The 23453-nt window shown below is 36.4% G+C and overlaps 1 protein-coding gene across 1 annotated transcript in view; it reads right to left on the bottom strand.

Moving 5' to 3' along the window:
* Window positions 1-17686, bottom strand: part of LOC150094495 (tRNA N(3)-cytidine methyltransferase METTL6) — a 90028-nt gene extending 72342 nt beyond the window's left edge. The window contains exons 1-2 of the mRNA XM_090412119.1: window positions 17100-17686; window positions 5649-5786 (exon numbers count right to left, since the gene is read on the bottom strand). Coding sequence (XP_090268245.1) covers window positions 5649-5786; window positions 17100-17345 — 384 coding nt within the window. The 5' untranslated portion in view covers window positions 17346-17686. The remainder of the gene's footprint in view (window positions 1-5648; window positions 5787-17099) is intronic.
* Between the last annotated feature and the right edge of the window lie 5767 nt (window positions 17687-23453).

The following is a 23453-nucleotide window of genomic DNA, read 5'->3' as shown; positions in this document are numbered from 1 at the left end:
ATAAAAAAAACCTTAACCCATTCCCATGGCACCAATGTACTACAGGTTTACAACCTTTTGTGAGTGGAAGTAAAAAATAAAAAAAAAAGCAGGTTCTTTACACCTGCAGAAAGGAGATGGCTCTTTTAAACACCTATACTTTGAACCCACAACAACAACCTTTCCTGAAAATAAGCATTAGTTTTTATCAAATGGTTTATTATAGAAGTTTGAAATCACCGTCTGAAGTCAGATATTATAAATCTGCCAAGTCTGAATGTGGGAATTTTCATTTTATATACACTTCAAAAAAATGAGTGTCCTTATGATTTCAGCAAAAAAAAATTCTGCTTTTTCAGTACCTCCTTAGATGTTGAAGTTTTTCTAAGAGATATTTTGATGTTCTCTAAAGAATGTACTGCCAAGCAGAGATAGGGAAGTTAATGTTCCTCTTTATAAGACTATAATAAGGCCACACCTTGACTACTGAAGATCTTCTGGTTGTAGAGCTGACTGCAACCAGATGAATCCATAGGTGGCAGATAGTGGAACATCCCCCAGATATGAAGTGCAACTGCAAGATAAGCAGGATAACCTAACAAATAAGTAGTCCTGGACCAAAAGCAGCATTGCCATCAGAGGTGGTGGTGGAGTGGCCTTTGGCAAAGCCTCTCAAACTAAAATGCCACAGAGCAATATGATGTGTTATGCTGTCATTAAATAAGCATGCCCCTGAGAAGGTGCCTGAAGATAAACCGCAGTGACTGTCCACCAGGTAAGGTGTGGCTGCACAGACATCTCCATGTTAGGAACGGCCTCTGTTTCAGGGATTGATGGTAGCCTGCACTGGCTCCTGGCTAGGAAGTAGCAACTTCTAATACCTCAGCTTGGTCCAAATGCCAACTATGGTATCCTGGACACTACAAGAAATGAACATACAATATCAAAGAAGATATACCAGCTTAAATGTTGCAAGGATCAACAAGGTTCACTTCCATAGCTCAGAGGCTATGTTTGAAAAGTCCATTACAGTCTCTAAATCATTTCAATCACCTTCAGAATGAACGAATACAACCAAACAAGAACATTGAGAATTACCTGAATATCCTCCAGTTTAATATCAAGGGATGCACTAGACCAAAATCAGAAGTGTTAAACAGAATTCTTACCTTTCTTGTAGATAGGCTTATACGTTGGTAACATGACTATTAAATTATTTAAGGAATTTATAACGTATACCGGAATATTAATTAAAAGAAACTTTAATAAATACCTCCTATATTTCGGCAATGTCACATTGCTATCTTCATGGGAACATACAACTATGACACATGCATGCAGGCACTACAAAAAACAAATGAGGCAGAAGAGAGAAAACTACCGTTGTTCTTAGATGTGCCCCCTAGAGGGCTGGCTATATTGGGTTATCTTGGGTATTGAGCTGAAGTTCTCAAGATGCAAGCTTTCCAAATTTGGGGCAGTCTCATGCACCCAAATTTGTTGAGGTATGGAAAATTTTTTTAGAGCTGAGGTTGATTCCATGAACAATCTTTCATATTTAAATTTGCTGTGGTGCATTAACGTAGCTTTCTTCCAACGTATTCTGTGGTGGGTATCCAGAGCATGGTCTTGCAAGCCCAGAGTGGCTGTACTGGTGAAACACAAAGACTACGGATGTAGTCTTTGTGTTCTGAAATCCTGACATTTGCCGTACTGCCTGTTTGGCCAAAGTAGGACAGTTTACAGCTGCAAGGGACCTGGTATACCACAGGTAGGTCTAGGGGAAGTGGGTGGTCTTTAGTGGAGCAGATAAGGAATGCCAATTTTTTATATGGTTTGTAACAAGAAGTCAAGTCATTTTTTTTAAGATTTTGGTTAACTTTCCAGAGGTGCTCCAGATATAGGGAATGGTGATGGATTTAGTATAATCTTTGATATGAAGTGGGGGGGGGGGAGTTGTGGTTAACTGGTTTTAATATTTTTTGGGTGTTGTAGCCATTGGTTAAGAAAGTGTTAAGAATGTGGTTAAGTTCAGTGGTTAGGGCAGTGTCATCTGAACAGATTAATTTTGCCCTGTTATATAGTGTTTTCATAACCCTATATTGTTGTGGTGGGGGGATTGCTGGTGAATGTATCTGCCTGTATGGGTGAGTTTTCTGTAAACAGAGAAAACCAAGGATCCATCAGGCTGGCGAGTGATTAGAGTGTCTAGGAAAGGGAGACTGTTGTTTTCCTCTTTTTCCAAGGTGAACTGGATTCTGGGGTGTTGATTGTTTAAGTGTGTTAAGGAGTTGAGTGTATCTGAGCCATGTGGCCAAATAGCAAACACATCATCAAAGAATTCTTACCAGGCACAAAGTAGACATTGTTGCTCCTACAAGAAACTCACCACACCCGAAAAGGAAATATAATCATTCCTGGCTACATTCTTCTAACTGATAAACCTGATGAACGACATGGCCTAGCAATCTATGCAAAAGAAAATTTGGAAAGGATCTCCAAACCTGTGGACCATTCACAAAGTGACTTTTTTGTTGGTGTCCAGCTGGACAATCTCTCAATTTACAATGTATATAAGCCTCCTCTACTTGACTGACCTAGCCCTCCTGGCATTATCCTTGGTGATTTCAACTCATATAGCACGCTATGGGGGATACAACAATGATGACAACCCAAGCCTGCAATTGACAGATGGAATGTTAGCAAACAACCTGCACATCCTCTAGAACCTTTTCACCTCAACCTATCAAGTACTACCTCCTCCTCACCACAGTCAGCACAGACCCTACTTAATAAGTGTAGGACTTATAATCTCCACAAGCAGCTTCCCAATACCCCATTTCAAAGGAATTTCAAAGCAAACTGGCCAAAATTTACTGAATCATTGAAAACATCAACATTTTGCACCTACAGTTGATAACTATAAAAGCTTCACTAATGTGTAGATTTTTCTGAATCCTTTCTGAATCAAGAAACATATCCTGAGAGAATTCAGAAAAATCTATACAACATGCTAGTCAACTGAAAATAGTATTCTTTTGACAGAGTATGAACAACAGAACTATCCAGACACTGTTTCGGCCCTCTTAAGGTCCTTGGATGATGGTAGAAGAGCTCACTGGTATGAGGAAATGAACAATCTCAACTTTATCAAATCAAGTAGCAAGGATTGGTCACAGTCGACTGGGAAGCAACAACACTCCAAAAAGGACTAAAGGAAAAGTAAACCCTAACAGTATTGTAAAAATCTTAGCACAAAAAGCTAAACCCAAAATTCCACAGTCAACAAAAAAGAGATTCATCATCTTTATAAAAATGTTTCCTTATCATGTCATAAATCTAAAGCAAATTCCAATCCAGTAACTACAGATAAAATTGATGCAGCACTCAGGGACAACAGGAAAAGCTCCTGGGTGCTGATGACATCCCTCCAGAACATTCTTACTAACCTTGGCCCAAGAGCAAAATCCTAGCTATCTAATTTCTGTTCTTCTCCACAATAATAAATGATGAACGGTTCTCAAAACTTTGGGATGAATGCAAGATAATAGACCTGCCAAAATCTAATAAGTCAACTGATGATCTTAAGATCATCAGTTGACTTATTAGATTAACTACTGCCCTACAGCATTAATCTGCACTACTTACAAACTTTTTGAAAAGATTATGCTCTCTAGAATTTCTCAAAAAAACAGAAACCATCTTAACTAGTAAACAGGAAGGGTTTTTTGCCTGGTAGAAGCTGCTGTGAGCTGCCTAGTTCTCATAACCCATATAGAAGCTGGATACCAAAAGGGTTTAAAAACACATACAGCTTCACAGACCTAACATCAGCTTATGACACTGTATAGAAACAAGGTTTACTGTATAAAGTATATAATCTTTGGCCAAAAAAAGGACTAAAATTACTAGAACAAATGCTTGCCAATAGGAAAATAAAGGTTCATCTGAATTTACAAAAACGCAGAACATTTATCTTAAAAGATGGATTACAACAAGGATCTGTCCTCATCCCAGCTTTATTCAACCTGCACACAAGCAATACCCCTCCATCAGCTAGTCTAAAGTTTATCTATGTTGATGACATAGCTATTACCACCCAAGACAGTACCTTCCAAAACCTTGAGGAAACACTGAGCAAAGATCTGAGATCACTACAAAATTATTTTAAACACTGGGGACTATCTCCTAATCCTAGCAAAACTGTTTTTTTTTTCTGATTTCCACCTAAATAACCATGGGGATTATAGAAAACTACAAACTAAACTTCTGCAACAGATCTTTAATCCATGAAAGTAACCCTTGTTGCCACACTTGACCATAGTCTAACTTACCGAAAACATTTCGAAATAACTAAGTTAAAAATATCTGCCAGGAACAACATCATAAACAAACTGACAGGCACAACTTGGAATTGTAATGCCTTGACTTAGAATACCAGCCCTAGCTCTAGTCTTATCTGTTGCAGAGTACTGTTCACTAGTTTACAGCTGAAGTCACCACATGACTCTTGTAGACACACAGTTTAAAAGAACAATAAGAACCATTTCTGGTACTTTACGATCTACTCCTCTCCCATGGTTACCTGTTCTTTCCCATATCGCTCCTCCATGCTTCAGAAGAGAAGTTGTCATCAAAGAAATAAAGAAAATCGGAAATAACACGCATCTTCCTATTCATCAAGATATCTCTTCACTTCTAGCATGCCACCTTGCCTCCAGATCTCCTTTATGGCTTGTGGAATTACAGGACTGGTGGAGAAGACTCTGGAATGAACTACAAACAAGTACCCGATTACACATCCACCCATCCAAATACCAAATATCTACCTCAACACATTTGTAGTTGGCTAAACAGATTTATTCCAGAAGGTTGCTGTGCCCATTTATATCTGTGGGGAATTTCACAGTAACCTTTTTGCATGTATGGTGCTGTGCAGACATATGTATCACATCACTGATGACTGCTCCATACACTAATTTCCTAAAGGCCTCAAGTAATTTGCACTTACTCCCAGACAGTGCCACTGACTGGTTAACTGAACTGTCATTCTGTATATAGTTTTGCTTAATAATTTCTTGCATTTCCCACATACACTAAATAAATAAACTGCAGATCTGGTACCCTGGATTCTGTTGGGATGAAGTAGTAGTAGAGAGGATCTAGAGGGGAGTGACAAAGATTGTGGAAGGGCTATGGAATGCTCTGAGAATAGCCTGGACTGTGGCTGGACTTCAAAAATTAGCTGATAGGCATGAGAGATGTGAGAGAAGCATATAAATTATTGAAGGGGGTTTTATAGGATTGACACTGAAGGCTTTTCAGTACATGACAGGAAGGGAGGGAGGAGGGGAGGAAATTAAAGATCACCTGGGCAAATTGTGTAAGATTGTGGTTAGTAGGGGTGTTAGGACTTGATTTTTTGTTTGTGCCTGGTGAATGGAATGAACAGTTGACAGAGGCGGCTTTGCCAGTGAGTAAGTTTAAGGAGAGTTATTGTGTGAATAATGGTTTTTGATTTCATGGAATTAACTGAATAATAATAAATCTTTGTTTAATGAATCCCAACATAAGTTAGTATTTTTTTTTCTGACATATAATATCAAACAAAATAGTCAAGGCTAACAGTTATAAATTTTATATGTAAACAATGAAGATAAAAAACATACCTTCAACAGATTTATGGCTCTTGGAGAAAAATCGCAGGCATATATGAAAAAATCAGTATTCTCTTCAATAAGAGGAAAGATAAAGTTTCCCACTCCACAACCAACTTCTAAAAGCAATGCTTTCTTACTATCAGTTTCCTAAATTAAATTAAAGATTTTGTTTTATGGTTAGAGTACAATTAATACACTAGCATTTAAAATGACAACAAGTTAAAAAAGCAAAAAAATATCAAATTATTTAAAATTTAAACATAGCTGGCGCACAGGATTGTTTTTATTATTTATTTATTTTTATGTTGGAAGTTTATTTTCCACTTGGTTAGACTATAATAAATTTAGTTTAATCCTTTATCCAAGTGTAAGCAAACAAAGTTTGCACCTGAAGTATCTTCAGAACTGAGGCAACTCATGGTAAAGGTGGACCAAGCTCTCATCACTCCTTGTCTCAGTATCTCCCATAATGCAAAGCACATCTCCTTTATAATGCTATGCATTAAGAGAAGGGCCACTACCCAGACTGGTTTCGACCTTTATTGAGGTCTCGTCAGTGGGAGCCAGACCCAGAAGTGGTGATACTAAGGCAGAAGCAATGGAGAGGTCATATTTACCTACACAAGTTGCCAAAGGTGTACCACCTTATTATTAAATTACTCTGGATTTAGAGAAAGACGTTGGAAGTTTATTTTCCACTTGGTTAGACTATAATAAATTTAGTTTAATCCTTTATCCAAGTGTAAGCAAACAAAGTTTGCACCTGAAGATACTTCAGGTGCAAACTTTGGCAACTTAACCCTTACCAACCTTAACAAAGCTTGGTAAGGGTGGACCAAGCTCTCATCACTCCTTGTCTCAGTATCTCCCATAATGCAAAGCACATCTCCTTAAGGAGATGTATAATGCTATGCATTAAGAGAAGGGTCACTACCCAGACCGGTTTCAACCTTTATTGAAATCTCATCAGTGGGAGCCAGACCAAGAAGTGGTGATACTAAGGCAGAAGCAATGGAGAGGTCATATTTACCTACACAAGTTGCAAAAGGTGTACCACCTTATTATTAAATTACTCTGGATTTAGAGAAATATGTTGGAAGTTTATTTTCCACTTGGTTAGACTATAATAAATTTAGTTTAATCCTTTATCCAAGTGTAAGCAAACAAAGTTTGTACCTGAAGTATCTTCAGGACTGAGACAACTCACGGTAAGGGTGGACCGAGCACCCATCACTCCTTATCTCAGTATCTCCCATAATGCAAAGCACATCTCCTTAAGGACATGTATAATACTATGCATTAAGAGAAGGGCCAGCCACTACCCAGACCGGTTTCAACCTTCACTGAGATCTCATCAGTGGGAGCCAGACCCAGAAGTGGTGATACTAAGGCAGAAGCAATGGAGAGATCATATTTACCTATACGAGTTGCCAAAAGGTGTATCACCTTATTATTAAATTACTCTGGATTTAGAGAATGATGTTGGAAGTTTATTTTCCACTTGGTTAGACTCTAATAAATGTATCCTTAATAATAAATAATAAATGTAAATAAATGTAGCCTTAGTATCACCACTTCTGGGTCTGGCTCCCACTGATGAGACCTCAATAAAGGTCGAAACTGATCTGGGTAGTGGTTCTTCCCTTAATGCATAGCATTATACATGTCTGCAAGGAGGTGTGCTTTGCATTATGAGAGATATACTAAGACAAGGAGTGATGAGAGCTTGGTCCACCTTTACCACGAGTTGCCTCAATCCTGAAGATACTTCAGGCGCAAACTTTGTTTGCTTACACTTGGATAAAGGATTAAACTAAATTTATTATATTTATTTTTATCTTGAACAGAGGTATTAACATCTCAGTCTAACTTAATGAAGACTACCCTAAATAACATATATGGTAGGTGTATTTCATTATCCATTATGACGTCATTTAGCATAAAATACTAAATGAACATAAAGAACTAAATACTAATCTCACAATAAAGTTCTACTTTTCACATTTTTCATTTTTTATTCAGTTTCCACATAATATGAGTTTAGTCTTTACAAGATTACAGACTGACATTCGATATTTTTCGAGAATAATTAAACTTGCAAAGAAATTATATTCTTGTTTATTCCTTTATACAAGTGTAAGCAAATAAAGTTTTCACGTGAAGTTTCTTCATGACTAGGCTGCTTATTTAGATGCTAATGACTTCACATTAATTGCTTTAGTATCCCATAATGCAAAGCAAACATCCTTTCAAGTGGGTCTATAATGCTATGCATTACTGGAAGGATCACAACCTAGACCTGTTTCGACGTTTAATGAGGCAATGTTAAAGTGCAGAGGGTATCTTTATTGAGGTGAAAAAGTAAAGTGGTGTTCATCATAGGCCTAGAATAATTAGTATAGGGGTGCAAGAGAGCCTGACGGTGTTAGCGGAAAGAAAAGACAGATGGATAGTATGAGAGAAAGAGAGATATAAAGAGAGAGAGAAAGGCCTCAGCTTTTTTATATCACATGTAGACAAAGGCTGTTTTTTTTTCTTTTTTTACCAGTCTCATGGAGCTGAACAACCAAAAGGTCAATTGAAACTAAAGTGCAAAGATGACTGATACCTAGGCGGTTAGCCTTATCTGAGTTAACTGTCTTGAATTGGCCTTCTCTGCCTGGAATTGCTCTCCGGTCATCCCTGCAATTGACCATAAGACCACAGTGAACAAACAAGATGCAACCATTTAAAAAAACCTCTCCGAGTAAAAAAAAAAAAATAGCCAGAATTTTATCTCCTCCTCCTGGTGATTATTACATAAGAGTGATCTATACTACCTAGTCAAAAATTTGGTATCTCCTAAAATGCTTCTTTATAATTACAAAAATCATATGATTGAATAATGAAATTTCCATAATACAATATTGTAAAGAATTTGTATGTCATATTGCTGGTTTTAAAATCCATGTTTTTTTTTTCTAATTTTCCATAAATGGTATTTTAATTCATTAATTATAAAAATCAAAATTCTTTTCTCATTGCTAACAGGTGAGAGGGGGGGGTACTGCAAAAAAAAAGAACCTGTTCTGTTGAAGTAATGGACTGTCCAACACATTACATAATCTGTTCCAAATACGCAGAGCAAATAGGTAGCTGTAGAATGCATGTTCTACTGTTTCCAATCTGTGACAGATTGGATCTCCGATGTTAAATTACTTCCATTTGATGGTATTTACTGGAAGGCCACCATATGCAAGTCTCCAAGCAAGATCCCTTCTGTTAGGGAGGGATCTTATATGGAACAAAGTGTTGTTGTCAGTACCTAACAGTGGAAGATTGTGGCAAATGAGGTTAAAGTTTCTTTATAGCAAGTTTTCTTTTATTATTATTAATACCAGACCTCCAAAAGGCCTCATCACAGGAGACAAACACTGTTACACACAAAACCCACCAAGTTGTGCTTTAAACCCATTCAATGTATCTGCAGTCATGATACAATGTCAGGCAATGCATTCCACTCATTAACCACTCTCCATGCAAAGAATCTACTACTTATGCAGCTTCCAGGTATGCCCCCTTGTTTTACTCCTGTCTCCCATTCTATGAAAAATTTCTTTTCATTAACCTAGTAACATCCCTATACTATGGAACTAGAACCTCTTTATTTCTATTGCCATAATCTAATGTGGCATCTTCTTAAATTGTGCAATATGACCTCTGAAGTTCAGATCCTTGTCCAAGCAAGATCCCTTCTATTAGGGAGGGATCTTGTATGGAACAAAGTGCTATTGTTGTCAGTACCCAACTGTGGAAATTTGTGGCAAAAGAGGTCAAAGATTTCTTTATTATAAAAATCTTTATTAAAGATTTCTATATTACTGTCAAGTGTATACTTTGCACCCATTTGCCTACTACATTTCAGAACCTTACAGTTGGCAACACTGAATTGATAGTTCCATACTGTTGACCACTCATACAATCTATTTCAGTACTCCTGTAAGGCCACAACATCTGCTTTATTCCTTATCACTTTCCCCAGTTTTGCATCATCTGCAAATAATTGTATATCACTAGTTTCAAATTAAATAATAATGGTCCCAAAACAGATTCTATGATAGCTAATCACCTATCCAACTCACTATTATGTCAATCTATCAAAAGCCTTTGCAAAACCTAAGTATACCACTGTATATATATCTCCCTTGTCAAATACATTCATCGCCTTGTCATAGTACATAAGCAAGTTGGTAAAACATTTATTACCCTTAAGACACATGGTAACATGTCATCAAGTCCTATTGCCTTATTGACATCTAGCATACTTAAGCCCACCATTAGGTCTTCTCTCATTTCATTCTCTACACTTCAGCTTCTGATTTCAAACTGAGGACGAAGTACCCTGATGAACTGCTCACTGAATACCTTGAAGATGTTTTTTGCATGAGTTACTTTCTACTAGTATCATACTTTTATTAATGGAAAGAATGTCTATGCCAGAATTGAGGCAATCTTACAGTTAAGAACAGAATGTTATAGTATTCAAGAACATTCTCAGCTTTTGAACTGTTATAATCATTTACTCCAAACAGCAGGAGATACAAATCCAAGTAGTGACAGAGGCCTGCACATGTGTGATTGGTCTGCAACATTTTATGGATTTTTGAAGCTGTGTTTTAACACTTTCAAATTTTAACAGTGGCAACCCAAAGCCTCCTTTTTATTGAGGTATTGTTAAGGTGCAGGGGAAGGTCTACTTTTCTGGTATTCTACTTTTTATTAATGAAAAGAATGTCTATGCCAGAATTGCAGCAATCTTAAAGTTAAGCACACAATGTTATATTGGTCTGCAACATTTTATGGAAGCCACCTTTTTATTGAGGTACTGTTAAGGTGTTGGAGGATTTACCTCTCTACAAAAACTCCAAAGTGATCACCAAAATCTCACTGAGTGACTCTAAAGGGTCATAACTAAACTCATTACTCCAGACCTCAATCACTACAGGACAGAAAACTCAGCAGTGGCTCTGCTTAGTGATAGGTAAAAACCTGCCACCAAGCAGAACCACTCTACTCCACCAAGAAGTGGGAGCTAGATCAGAAAAAATACCAAGATTGAAGTAATTCAGAAGCCATATATATATATCCAATATATAGTGAAAAGGTGTAACACCATCATCATCAAATTCCTGACATGTACCCTCAAGGGGGATACAGGATATGATAATACTACATGAAAAATTTACATCATTACTAACTTCCTATCTACAATTTTCTTCCAGATCAGTCTATTACTTGTCAAGACTCCAACATTATCAGATCTTATATTTCTATATTCTAAAGCACTTTTTACTGTATCAATCCACCTATATCCTGGTCTTCCTCTGGGTCGTTTTCCTGCCAACCTGACAAAGAACACTTGTTTTGCTAATCTTTCCTCACCCATTCTGTACAAGTGACCATACCACCTGAGATTAGCTCTGCTGACGCATTCCTGGATGCTGACAATGTCAAGTTCTTTCCTAATATCCTCGTTTTTAATATGATATTGTCACTGATGCCATCTGTTCACGCCTCTAATATTTCTCAGGACTTTCATATCTGCGGTCTCTAGTCTTTGGTAAAGTGTTTTACTTCTGACCCAGCTCTCAGATCCATAAGTTAAACATGGTTTGAACACTGTCTTGTACACAGCTAATTTAGCGTTCCGACTAATTTCTCTCTTATTCCATATGAATTTATTCAATTGACTTCCTACCATACCAGCTTTGTTGATTCTGTTGTCTATTTCCATATTTAATTTACCATCTTCACTAAAAATCGTCCCTAAGTAGCTGAAATGTTTTACTTGTTCCACAAGTTCTCTGTTCACAACACAGTTGACATTTTCAATGATTCTACCTATTTTCATTGCCTTTGTCTTTTTTTATTGCTGACCTTCATGCCATATCTATCACAACAGTTATTCAATTTAGTCAGGGAATCTTGCAAACTTAGGTGTAACACCCACCAGTGTAAAACATAAGTGAAACTTAAGTAAAACTTAGGTGTAAAACATAAGGTGTAATGCCTTATTATTAAAATACTCTGGATCAAAGCAAGCTACAGAACGCTTTTTTCATTTGTTGTTGGTGCCAGCAAAGGTTGGTTGATTAGTACAGCCTTTGCTACTAATGGCTCAACAAAAAGTTAAGAAGGTTTGAGCACGGTTAGTAGTTGGAAGGAGATCAATAGTTTGACGCTGCTGGCACACTCGCCCTCGATGAGTCTTTGGACTCCCTGGAAGTGTCACATAATAATAATATATTGTCTAAATTAAAAATGCCAAGAAATTATATTCCAACGTAATTCTTTATCCAAATGAATGCAAACAAAGTCTGCTTGTGAAATTTCTTAACAAGTAGGCTGAATACAAGCCTAGACAAGACCTCAATAAAGGTCAAAATTGATCTGAGAAATGGCCCCTCCAATAATGCATAGCATTATACATGCCTGAAAGGATATGTGCTTTGCATTATGGGATACTTAGGCAATTAATGTGAAGTCATTAGCTTCTATATACAAGTAGCCCAGTCATGATGAAACTTCACATGCAAATTTGTTTGCTTATATTTGGATAAAAGATTAAACAAGAGTATACTTTCCTTTCTTTCTTATAATTTCTTGGCATTTTTAATTTAATTCATAACCAAGTTAAAAAACTTTCTACAACATACCAGATCCTGTTGTAATAGTATTAGAATGATATATTTTCAATTAAAATACACGTTTTGAAAATTTGGCAAAATTCTTATTCCAACAGGAGAAAATGTTCAAGCACAAACAACTTTCCACGACTCAAAACTTCCAAGGTATTTGAATAGCAGAAATTACAAGTTTTATGCAATGGCCATGGTTGTAGACTTGCACTTGTTCCTTGGAATCCATCTTAAGTATAGTTTTAGTTTATTTTTCCACGACTCAAAACTTCCAAGGTATTTGAATAGCAGAAATTACAAGTTTTATGCAATGGCCATGGATGTAGACTTGCACTTGTTCCTTGGAATCCATCTTAAGTATAGTTTTAGTTTAGGGGATTTAATAGGATTTTAATTTTTGTAAGTGATTTTCCACTAGGTAAATTGTAGTGGGTCTAGATCATGAATCATTAAAAAAATATAATAATAAAAAGTAAAAGTATGCAAAACTAGCCTGCTTCTTGATACCAGAATCATAAGCAAAACCACGTAACTCAGGGGGGGGGGATAATTTGACAGGATTGCTATAAGTGACATCACTAGTGATTCATGCAGGAGATCAATGGAAGACCACTAACAATCATGTGGTGATTTCTTTTTGTGGTAATTTCTTGCTCTCCCCACCTACCCCACTAGGGTAAGGGGAAAAGAGCAAGAAGAAAAGAAAGAAGGGGGAGAGACTAGTCTACAGATAATATAACAGATGTATATTATTATTATTATTATTATTCAGGCCTCCAAGGAGTCAAAAGACTCTTCGAGGGAGGTCCTTCCTAAGACATAAAGTCCTTCAAGATGCATCGAGGGGAGGTCCCCCCTGAGAAACACAAAGTCTATCATACCACTCTTTAAACTCACTGACCGTTCTCGCTCCCACCACTCCATCAGGCAATGCATTCCACGGCTCAACCACCCTCCACACAAAGAAACCACTCCTTACCCTCTTGCTCACAGTTTCCTTTCGTAACTTCCAGGGATAGCCTCTTGTCATCACTCCTTCCTGCTGTTCAACCAAGCGAAAGAACTCCCCAGTGTCAACCCTGTAACCACCTCACAACAGTTTAAAAGCCTCAATCATATCACCTCTCCTTCTTCTATCCAAACTCTGCAGCCCACAATCTCTCAGCCGATCCTCATAACTATCCTTGTACAGTCCTGAAACCATCTTTGTATCCTTTCCACAGTTAATTTATCCCCTTCAAATCCTGGGGACCAAATCTGAGAACAATAGTCCAAGTGTGGTCTGATCAGAGACTTATACAACTGAATGATAACCCTCTTATCTCTGCAGGTCAGTGTCCTTCTCATAATAGCAGCAATCCTCTGTGTTACCTTCACCACCTTTGCAATATGTCCCCTAAACTTCAGATTTCTATCAATCATCAAACCCAGATCTCTTGTCTCCCCTACTTCCTCCAGTATAACTCCTCCCATAGAGTATGCAGCATCCCATCGATGTTTCCCAAACCTCAAGACCTTACATTTTGCTGCATTAAACTGACACCCCCATTCATTTGCCCATCTATCTAGCTTATTTAAATCCTCTTGCAGGGCTACCACATCTGCATTATTACTAATAATCCTTCCCAGCTTTGCATCATCCGCAAACAACTGAATATCCCCCTGCAATCCACTGGCTATGTCATTGATATAAAGGTTAAACAATATAGGTCCTAGTACTGAGCCCTGTGGGACCCCACTTGTAACCCTCCACCATACACAACTCTCTGATACCTATCAGACAGCCAATCCTGAATCCAGTTGACCAATCTGACATCCAAACCCATGTGCTACAGATAATATAACAGATGTATATTATTATTATTATTATTATTCAGGCCTCCAAGGAGTCAAAAGACTCTTGATATTACACAAAGTATAGCATGATCTAGAATCAGGTACCTCGGGTTTGCCACTCCAGCTCACTAAAGTGAGCCCTTGGGGGGACTCTCAAACTTGACACACAAATTATCATGACTATATCTTCTTTTTCTATGCCTATCTTTTCCAGACTTTTCCTGTTGAACCCAAAAGATATTTTCCAAATGAAGAAATGCTATAAACAAGTCTTTTTCCAAATTCCTAGTGTCTTTCCATCATTTCTCTTGCAGCAAAAATAACTGGAATAATTAAAAATGCACAGCAAAAATAAACCAGATAAAAGAGAAAAAACATCACATTCACTTATAAAAGCATGCAAGCAGATGGCAAGCAACATATCAGCATGTCAATTTTTTGTGGGGGGGGAGTGCATACAGCTTTTTTTGGGAGGGGTGAGGTCACGTAGATGCTTTTTTAAGGTGTTGAAGGTAGAGGTGTGCCTTTATGATGGGGAGGTGTGTTTTTTGAGGTAGTGGACAGGATAGATGGGTAAGTGTGTTTGTTGTGGACAGAAGCAGGGAACATGGATGTTTTAGATGTGGCAGGAAGGTTGGGCGGGCAGGTATTTTTGAAGAGAGAAGCAGAATTTTTTATTTTTAGGTAGGAAATGTGAGTGTACATTATGTTAGCTCTCAAGGGCTGCATGCCAGAAGTGTTTGGGTCTTGGTGCCCATTTCTGCTGCTGCTTTTGATTAATACTTGTTATATAAATAGAATTACTTTTTTATTATCATTGCACCACTTCTAATCATCCAATGTGGATGATTAGAAGTGATGCAATGATGATTACAAGTGGTGCAATTGCGCATGCACCACTTTTGGTGCATGCGCCATAGGTTGGCCATCTCTGCTTTAATGGATAGCTCTGACTTCTCAATGAAGCATATTTTTATATAATGATAGTTTACATACTACTGACCTACAAAATTAAAAGCATAAGGCAGCTAAGGTGGAGTAGTGTGTTCTCCCATGATAAGTCCTTGGAAGTGTCACATAATAATAATAAATAAATCATGGATTACATTTATGAATAGAATTGTGGGTAAATGCAACTGGACTTTTAACATCTGGAGTTATGCACATTTCATTCCCTCTCCCCATTTTTCAAGGCATCCCACCTATGAAAGGTTGAAAATAAACTGAGATACATAAGCTACTTAGCGATGGCACTGCATTAATACCACTTTTCTTATTAAAGCATACATGGTAGATGTGAGGAATCACTTAAAGTGGCTAGAAGTGACGTTCCGGCTTCACAAGTAATTTGTACCTGGCATACAGTTATGGTTTTTCTTAGACCTCTTTTCTTATTAAAGCATACATGGAAGAGGTAGAAAATTATTTAAGTGATATCCTAGTTTTACAAGTAGTTAGTAACCAGAATACAGTTATAGCTCTTCTTAGACCTTGGTAGTTTCATTTGTAATTCCAAGGGACACTAGCTAATTCATTTTCATATGAAAGTGTTTATAAAGATTTTTTACATCCAAGATGAAATCCAGGTCTTTACAAACAGAAGGCATTATTGACACAGAATTATCTATAAAGGTACTTGAATTGGAATGAATCAAAACTAGACTTGCTTTTTTTTTTATATGCATGTTGACATATGATAATGGGCTTCCTATAATAACAAGCCTAGGGACTCATTTAAATTGCTGAATCATGAAGGTTCTTTATTGCACTCATTTCTGTCTTGAGCTATTCCAGTTGAAGCAAAAATTCCTATCTCAGCTGTCTTTTTGGATGTCATCCTCCTAAAACATTGTCATAGTCTTTCCAACAGGTCTCTTTCCATCAGGCCTCATTCTGAATGTTTATTTAGTCATTCTCTATTCACCCATTCTTTCCACATGTCCAAACCATTTCAATCTGCAAGCTCTGAGATCTGCTCCACAGCTGATCTCTTAGTTAACTTCACTCACTTTGGACATGGATCATTGAAGAGTTTTGAGAAACTCAAGTGATTGCCCTAGCTATTCAATCTGGCATCATGAACTTCAAAAGAAGTTCATGATGCCAGAAGAAGCATTCATATATACATCCCTGTCACAGTAGAATTCCAACCCAAGACCAGCATATTGCAAAGGAGAGGACCACAAAGACTAGGATGAAAATACTTATTAGATTTTTAACATGTCATTTAACATTTTTATTTGTATTTAACATTTGATTAACATTTTAATCAAATTTAACATTGCCAGCAAAGGTTGGTCGATTGGTAGGGCCAATGGCTCCTGCAAAAAGCTAAGCAAGTTTGAGGACAGAACTGAGGAAATATAGTTCCATTTCCCCCTTATTACATGATTTCACATGTTTAAATATATTATTTTTTGGTCTGAATGAAATGATTGACAATTGTTACCTTCCTTCTGGTTGCTGATTCCACATATTCCTTTTAACTGCGAACTAACTCAGTATACAGAAATTAGAAGAACATGTTAATATTATTATGTGACACCTCCAGGGAGTCGAAAGACTCATCGAGGGAGAGTGTGCCAACAGCATCAAACAATGGCCCCTTCCAACTACAATCGCGTTCAAACTTGCTTAACTTTTTTTTTTGGGGTGAGCCATTAGTAGCAGAGGCTCTACCAATCGACCAACCTTTCGTTCGGATATAGCCAGTTTTTTTATTTATTTATTTATTTATTTTTTTTTTTCTTCTCACGACACAGGCAAACTGGCTAAGAAATTAATCGATAAAATACACCTGAAAGAAAGCGTAATGTGGAATGGAATTGAGTGGCCTCTCTGAAGAAATGCTGCTGGGAGTCCGTGGTAGGGCAATGGTATAACGATTTCAAGTTGGTGTAGTTAAAAAAAAGCAAATTGCCGATATTAGCTAGTGATAGACACTTACTTTTGATCGGTAGCTTCCTGTTATTAACTCTTCAAATTCTCTCTTAGTCCAATGGCGATTTTTAAAAAATCTGGTTTCATTTCGTTTGTAAAACAAATCCCAGTTCTTTTTTGCATCTAATTCAAGCTTTAATTGGCGAAAGTCCGAAATCAATTTATTATCTTTATTTAATTTATCAATCTCCTTCGCAGTAAGAATCCTGGCACAATGCTGAACTGCTTCTGAATTACTTTGACACTCAAGCATTTTGTTGTTGGACTGGAAATGTTCTGTTATTTGAGTTCAAATTTCTCGGACATTTCCTTAAACAAACAACACATTTTCTTCACGCATCCAAAATAATTGTATTACGACTGCTTTTGGAAAAAGGGCGGAAAAAATGCCCAATATACTCGGTCGAAAGTTTTTGGCTCACAATTATTTAATAGGAGCTTCTATTAATACCAAGGAGGATGAAAAATCATCCATTACAACACTAGTGTTTACAGACATATATATATATATATAACATTATCAACAACCTGATACATTATGATGAAAATAACGGAACCGGAAGTCAAAATCAAAGAACGTGAACAAATTCCACGTGCTTCCATAAACGATACACGATCAAAACATCGGTCACGCTCTGGGAAATTGAATAAATTATAAAACATACAGAAAAATTAATATTCTATAGAAAAAAAAAAGATCGAATTATCATACGAGAAAGATATGGCATATGTTAAACTGCAGAAAGAAATGGGCGACATATTTTCGTCATATATCTAAATCAGGGCTGGTTTTATCATTAGGCGAAAAGGCAAGCGCCCCTAGGCGATTGCCTAGGTTCCTTATGTATAGATGTACGTGTGCTTGTGTGAGTATGACAAAATATATAGAGAGAGACAATGTATAGGGGCGCCTAAATTTTCTTTGCCTAGGGGCATCAGATACGTGGTACCGGGCTGACCTAAACATATTTAGCGAGACGGTAATTCCGATTGTTTGTTCAGGAATATGGCCATTTTCTTCTTCTTCTTTCTTATCTATCGGATGACGAATTAATTTTCCTAAGAAATCTTTGTCCTCTGGATCTATCTCTCGCCATTTCTGACATCTCTCTGAAACTCGATAATTGTGACGTTTCCTTTAAAGACTGTAGCCAAGTTCGTCGTGGTTTGTCCCATCGTCTTTCTCCGATGATTACATTCAAGATTATATTTGGTAATATCTGAGAAGACATTCTCTGGAGGCAACCAAACCATATTAATTGCTGTTTAAGAATTATAGCTATGATATATTCTCGGTATATTACTTCGTGTTTGACTTGCTCATTTGTTTTGTGTTCTGACCAGTGAATCTTATTTATTTTTCTTAAGCATTTCTTTCGGATGCTCTGATTTGCTCAATACGTTACACCAAGCGTAAAATTGGTCTATAGAGTTTATTCTGAGTCTCTTTGAAATGTTGTTATTTTTCCATATTTTGTTAAATTTAGATCCTGTATGGTTCAGTGGAAGTGGCGTTTGTAGTCCACGGCGCTTGAGCGCACGAATAAAGATTTGAGTTCAAGTCCAGTCACCGACTAGAGGAACATTTTCTAAGCAGTTTTTCGACCGGTTACCGAGTTAGTCGATCTACGGCACGGGAAAGATTATAGCTGAGGTTGGTGTTGAGATGTATTTGATTGAGGACATTTCTTTCGATTCCACAATTATTCTTTCCAATTAATCATAGCATCGAAAAATATTTTCCTCATCATCATGCATATCAAGGATTTAGGCCTAGCGTGGCCTGTTCCGGTCATCCTTTAAGAGGACGTCCTGGTTTTCTTTTTCCTAATGGCTTGTACTTTAAGGCTTGTTTTGGTAATCTTTCTGTTTTCATTCTTTGAACGTGTTCCATCCAATATGTTTATATTTTTTAATTTATTCTACTACTGGTTCTTGGTTTAATTCTTTTGTAATATCTTCATTTCTTTTGTGATCAAATAGGGTATACTTTGTAGTTTTTCTCATAAACTTCATCTCTGCTGTTGTTAATCTTTGTTTGTCTTTTTTTTTTATTGCCCAGATTTCGCTTCCATACAATAGCACTGGTAGGGCTAATGTATTGTATACTTTTCTGGTTTGTTTTTGAACTAGGTTTGTTTTAAATATAGGGTTAATTACACCTGTTATTTTAAAATATTTTGCAATTTTTAAGAATCAGATTTATTATTATTGTTATTATTATTATTATTATTTAAAGTGATAATCCAAATAACAAATTAAAGCGATATCCAAATAACACAACTTTAAAAACTGAATATAGGATAACAAGAAAACGGCTTACAACACAAATAAGAAATGCAAAAAGAAACTACTACAGAGACAAATTAACCTCTGCACAAAACAACATGAAACAAACCTGGCACTTGATCAACGAGATGCAAGATTGTACTCCCAACACCACCGCCTCTGAAACCATAAAACACGGCTTCATGAAATGTTCTTATAATCGGGAACTAGAATAGGAATCCTTTTTTTTGGGGGATGCCTAGTGCTCTGGATGGAAACCTCTCATCCACTGAGTTACTCACTTTCAGTACCTTCCTGATGAATCTTTTTGCTCCATGGAGGTGTTCGTATAATAATAATAATAAAAAAAATTCAGCTAACGCCGTTTTGTTTCCGTACAGGAAGTAGGCGAGGCCATTTACCCTATCTAACTTTTGGAGACTGACTGGGCAGTTCAATCTCCACTGGCCCAATGCTATCACTAATTAAGCAGCACGCAGTGAAGAGAGACGGCAAAAGTGCCGCCATCTCTGTGGTCCCTAACCTTAACACGATATATTTAATGTCTGAAATAATGTGGATTCTACGGTTGATTTTCTTGGGTTTACAGGACGAAAAACCCGAGTTTCCTGGACAATAAACCCGCTTGCCCGTGCTGTGATCGACTAATTCGGGACCTGGTCGAAAAAAGGCTTAAAAAAATATCCTCTAGTCACCGACAAGATTCGAAACAAAGTCTTCCTTCGTGCGGTTAAGCGCCGTGGTGTGCAAAAGCCATATATCCACTGAGTTTATTTGTATCAACAACAGCAGCTGTGTACATTTAAAAATAAATATATATACAGCTATTTACAATTTGTACATACGCTGCTAATTCTATTAGGCATTTTCATTTACTCGTTACAATATACTCATGACACTTGTTTTACAATCACTGTTTAAATAAGATACAACATGTCATGTGCTCAATTTCTATTTTCCTTATTGTCCTATTGAATTGTTTGAGCTGTTATTTTTGTTGGTATATGTTAGATATACCAACAAATATTTGTTGGTATATGTAACATATTTCAGTCTATTTATAAGTTCCATTATCAGATCAGTCTATTCACGTTTATATATATATATATATATATATATATATACATACATATACATCCACATACATATATACATACATATATATGTTAGCATTGACATTTTTCATATGTACAATAATTCGTTATACATATGTCTTCGTTCTATATCTTTGTTCACATATTTTGGATGATTATTTTATTAACTTAATTTAAATACACATCTTATTCTTAAAATAGATACATTGCTTATGTTTTTATTTACATTTATATATGCATATATTTTGGTAGTATCTCTATATCTCATGCAGATTTTTTTTTGTAGGCATTCTTATTTTTACAAAAATGAATTCGATATTGATTTAACAGTATATTGTTTGCTTAATTTAAGAGGTAAATCTGTAATTTCTTATATACAAAGGATTTCTGAATTGCAGAATTAGTTACAGGTCTCTAAATGGATAACATATCCTATTAACATTATGGGTTATTATCATGTTATGAACTCGTGTTATCTGCATTTCTTACAATTGACATTTCTACCGTCCTTGTGTCTGTATATAAAAGAACATATAGATATTTTTGTTAATATATCTTAATCTACATATTTATTACTAGAAGAGTATTGACTTATCTTAAGGAGTAATTTGCTATTTACATTTACATTTTTTTCCCTCTCACACAATTAGATATACATATATATAACATTCTTATCCCTTATATATAGGCGTACCTATATATTATTATTAATATTTTTATTATTTTTAAACTTTTATTTATTTAATTTTTTTAATTGGTTCCACTGAGCTACACAGGCTCATAATAATAATATTTTTTTATATTTTTTATTTATAAACACTTTATTATGTCTCAGATTAATTACATACATAGATACAGTAATAATTATATATACACGCGTGTGTGTGTGTGTATATATATATATATATATATAAGATAAGTATTTTACCTTGGTTTTACTCCATTTCCCAAGTAAGCAAACAGACAAACAAGTCAAGTTTGCACCTGCAAGTGTTGCAAGTCTAGCTGATCTTACAGGTAGTGCAAGACCAAGCCTACTCGTGGTAAAAGTTGTATAAGCTCTGATCACTAATCGTAATATTTTCCCTTAATGCAAAGCACATCTCCTAGAGGAGATGTATGATGTTTAGTATTAAAGGCAAGGGGGCCACTACCCAGACCGGTTTCGACCTTTATTGAGGTCTCATCAGTGGGAGCCAGGCTAGAAATACAAAGTTTTTAGTAATACAGAGCTCATAAGTATTTTACCAGAACAAGTTATCATAAGGTGTTTTAACCTTATTAAATAAAATTCTCAGGAGGAGATATAAATGTAGAAAGTATTTTTTTGTTTTACTTATGAGCTCATAAGTTATGAGCTCTGTATTACTAAAATCTTGGTATTTCTAGCCTGACTCCCACTGACGAGACCTCAATAAAGGTCGAAACCGGTCTGGGTAGTGGCCCCCTTGCCTTTAATACAAAACATCATACATCTCCTCTAGGAGATGTGCTTTGCATTAAGAGAAAATATTAAGATTAGTGATCAGAGCTTATACTACTTTTACCATGAGTTGCTTGGTCTTGCACTACCTGTAGGATCAGCTAGACTTGCAACACTTGCAGGTGCAAACTTGACTTGTTTGTCTGTTTGCTTACTTGGGAAATGGAGTAAAACCAGTTTTAAAATAGCTTGGTAACTTTAACATTTATTATACCCAAGGTAAAATACTTTCTACATTTATATCTCCTCCTGAGATTTTTATTTAATAAGGTTAAAACACCTTATAGTAACTTGTTCTGGTAAAATACTTTTGAGCTCTGTATTACTAAAATTTTGGTATTTCTAGCCTGGCTTTCACTGATGAGACCTCGATAGGAGTCGGAACTGGTGGGGGATAGCTTTGAAAGGATCTGCTTGGGGATAGTTTTTGCCTGTCTCTGAGTAGGGCCACCACTGAGATTATGGCTCTGGCTGGTGGTGGGGTGAGGCTACCACTGGGTAGAGCCAACGCTGAGAAGTTCTTCTCGGTGGCGGAGTGAGTCTCTCACTGAGTGGAACAATACTGAGTTGGACGGTCTTTCGGCCACTATGGAGTGGTCTAGGGATCGTCCAAAATTTTAGAGAGGTCTTTACTTAAATACACCTCAATAAAGGTCGAAACCGTTGGGGTAATGGCCCTTTGCCTTTAATATAAAACATCATACATCTCCTCTAGGAGATGTGCATTGCATTAAGGGAAAATATTAAGATTAGTGATCAGAGCTTATACTACTTTTACCTTGGTCTTGCACTACCTGTAGGATCAGCTAGACTTGCAACACTTGCAGGTGCAAACTTGACTTGTTTGTCTGCTTACTTACTTATATATATATATATATATATATATATATATATATATATATATATATATATATATATATATATAATATTTTTAATATTATTTATATATATATAAAATTTGCACTTTACAGCGCATGACCGCATGAAGAAAGGATTTGGTGGTTCAAATCTAGTCGCCGACTAGAGGAAATTTTTCTAAGCCTTTTTTCGGCCGGTTCCCTAGTTAGTCGATCTCTGGCATGGGCTAGCGGGTTTTTTCTCCTGGAAACTCGAGTTTTTCTTCTCGTAAACTCAAGAAAATCGACCGTAGAACCCACACTATTTTCAGACATTAAAAATATTGTGTTAGGGTTAGAGACCACGAGATGGCGGCACTAGCTTGCCACCTTCTTCACTGTGTACCGATGAATCAGTGATAGCCTTGGGGAAGCTATCTCTCTGACTGGCTACCAGTGGAGCTGCCCACTCAGTCTCCAAAGTTAGATAGGGTAAACGGCCCAGCCTACTCCCTATACGGGAACAACATAGGCGTTAGCTAATTTTTTTTTTATATAAAATATATACTTTTTTCTTGTTACATAGTAATATTATATTAGTGATATTATCACATCATAATAATTTTTTTAAATAGTGATAGTAATTTATTGATTGCTAA

This window comes from Typopeltis vanoorti, chromosome 22 (assembly GCF_054136105.1).
Source record: "Typopeltis vanoorti isolate ZY-2024b chromosome 22, IOZ_Tvanoo_1.0, whole genome shotgun sequence".
Lineage (NCBI taxonomy): Eukaryota > Metazoa > Arthropoda > Arachnida > Uropygi > Thelyphonidae > Typopeltis > Typopeltis vanoorti.
Note: the sequence above shows the minus strand (reverse complement) of the source record. Positions and strands in the feature narration are given on the sequence as shown.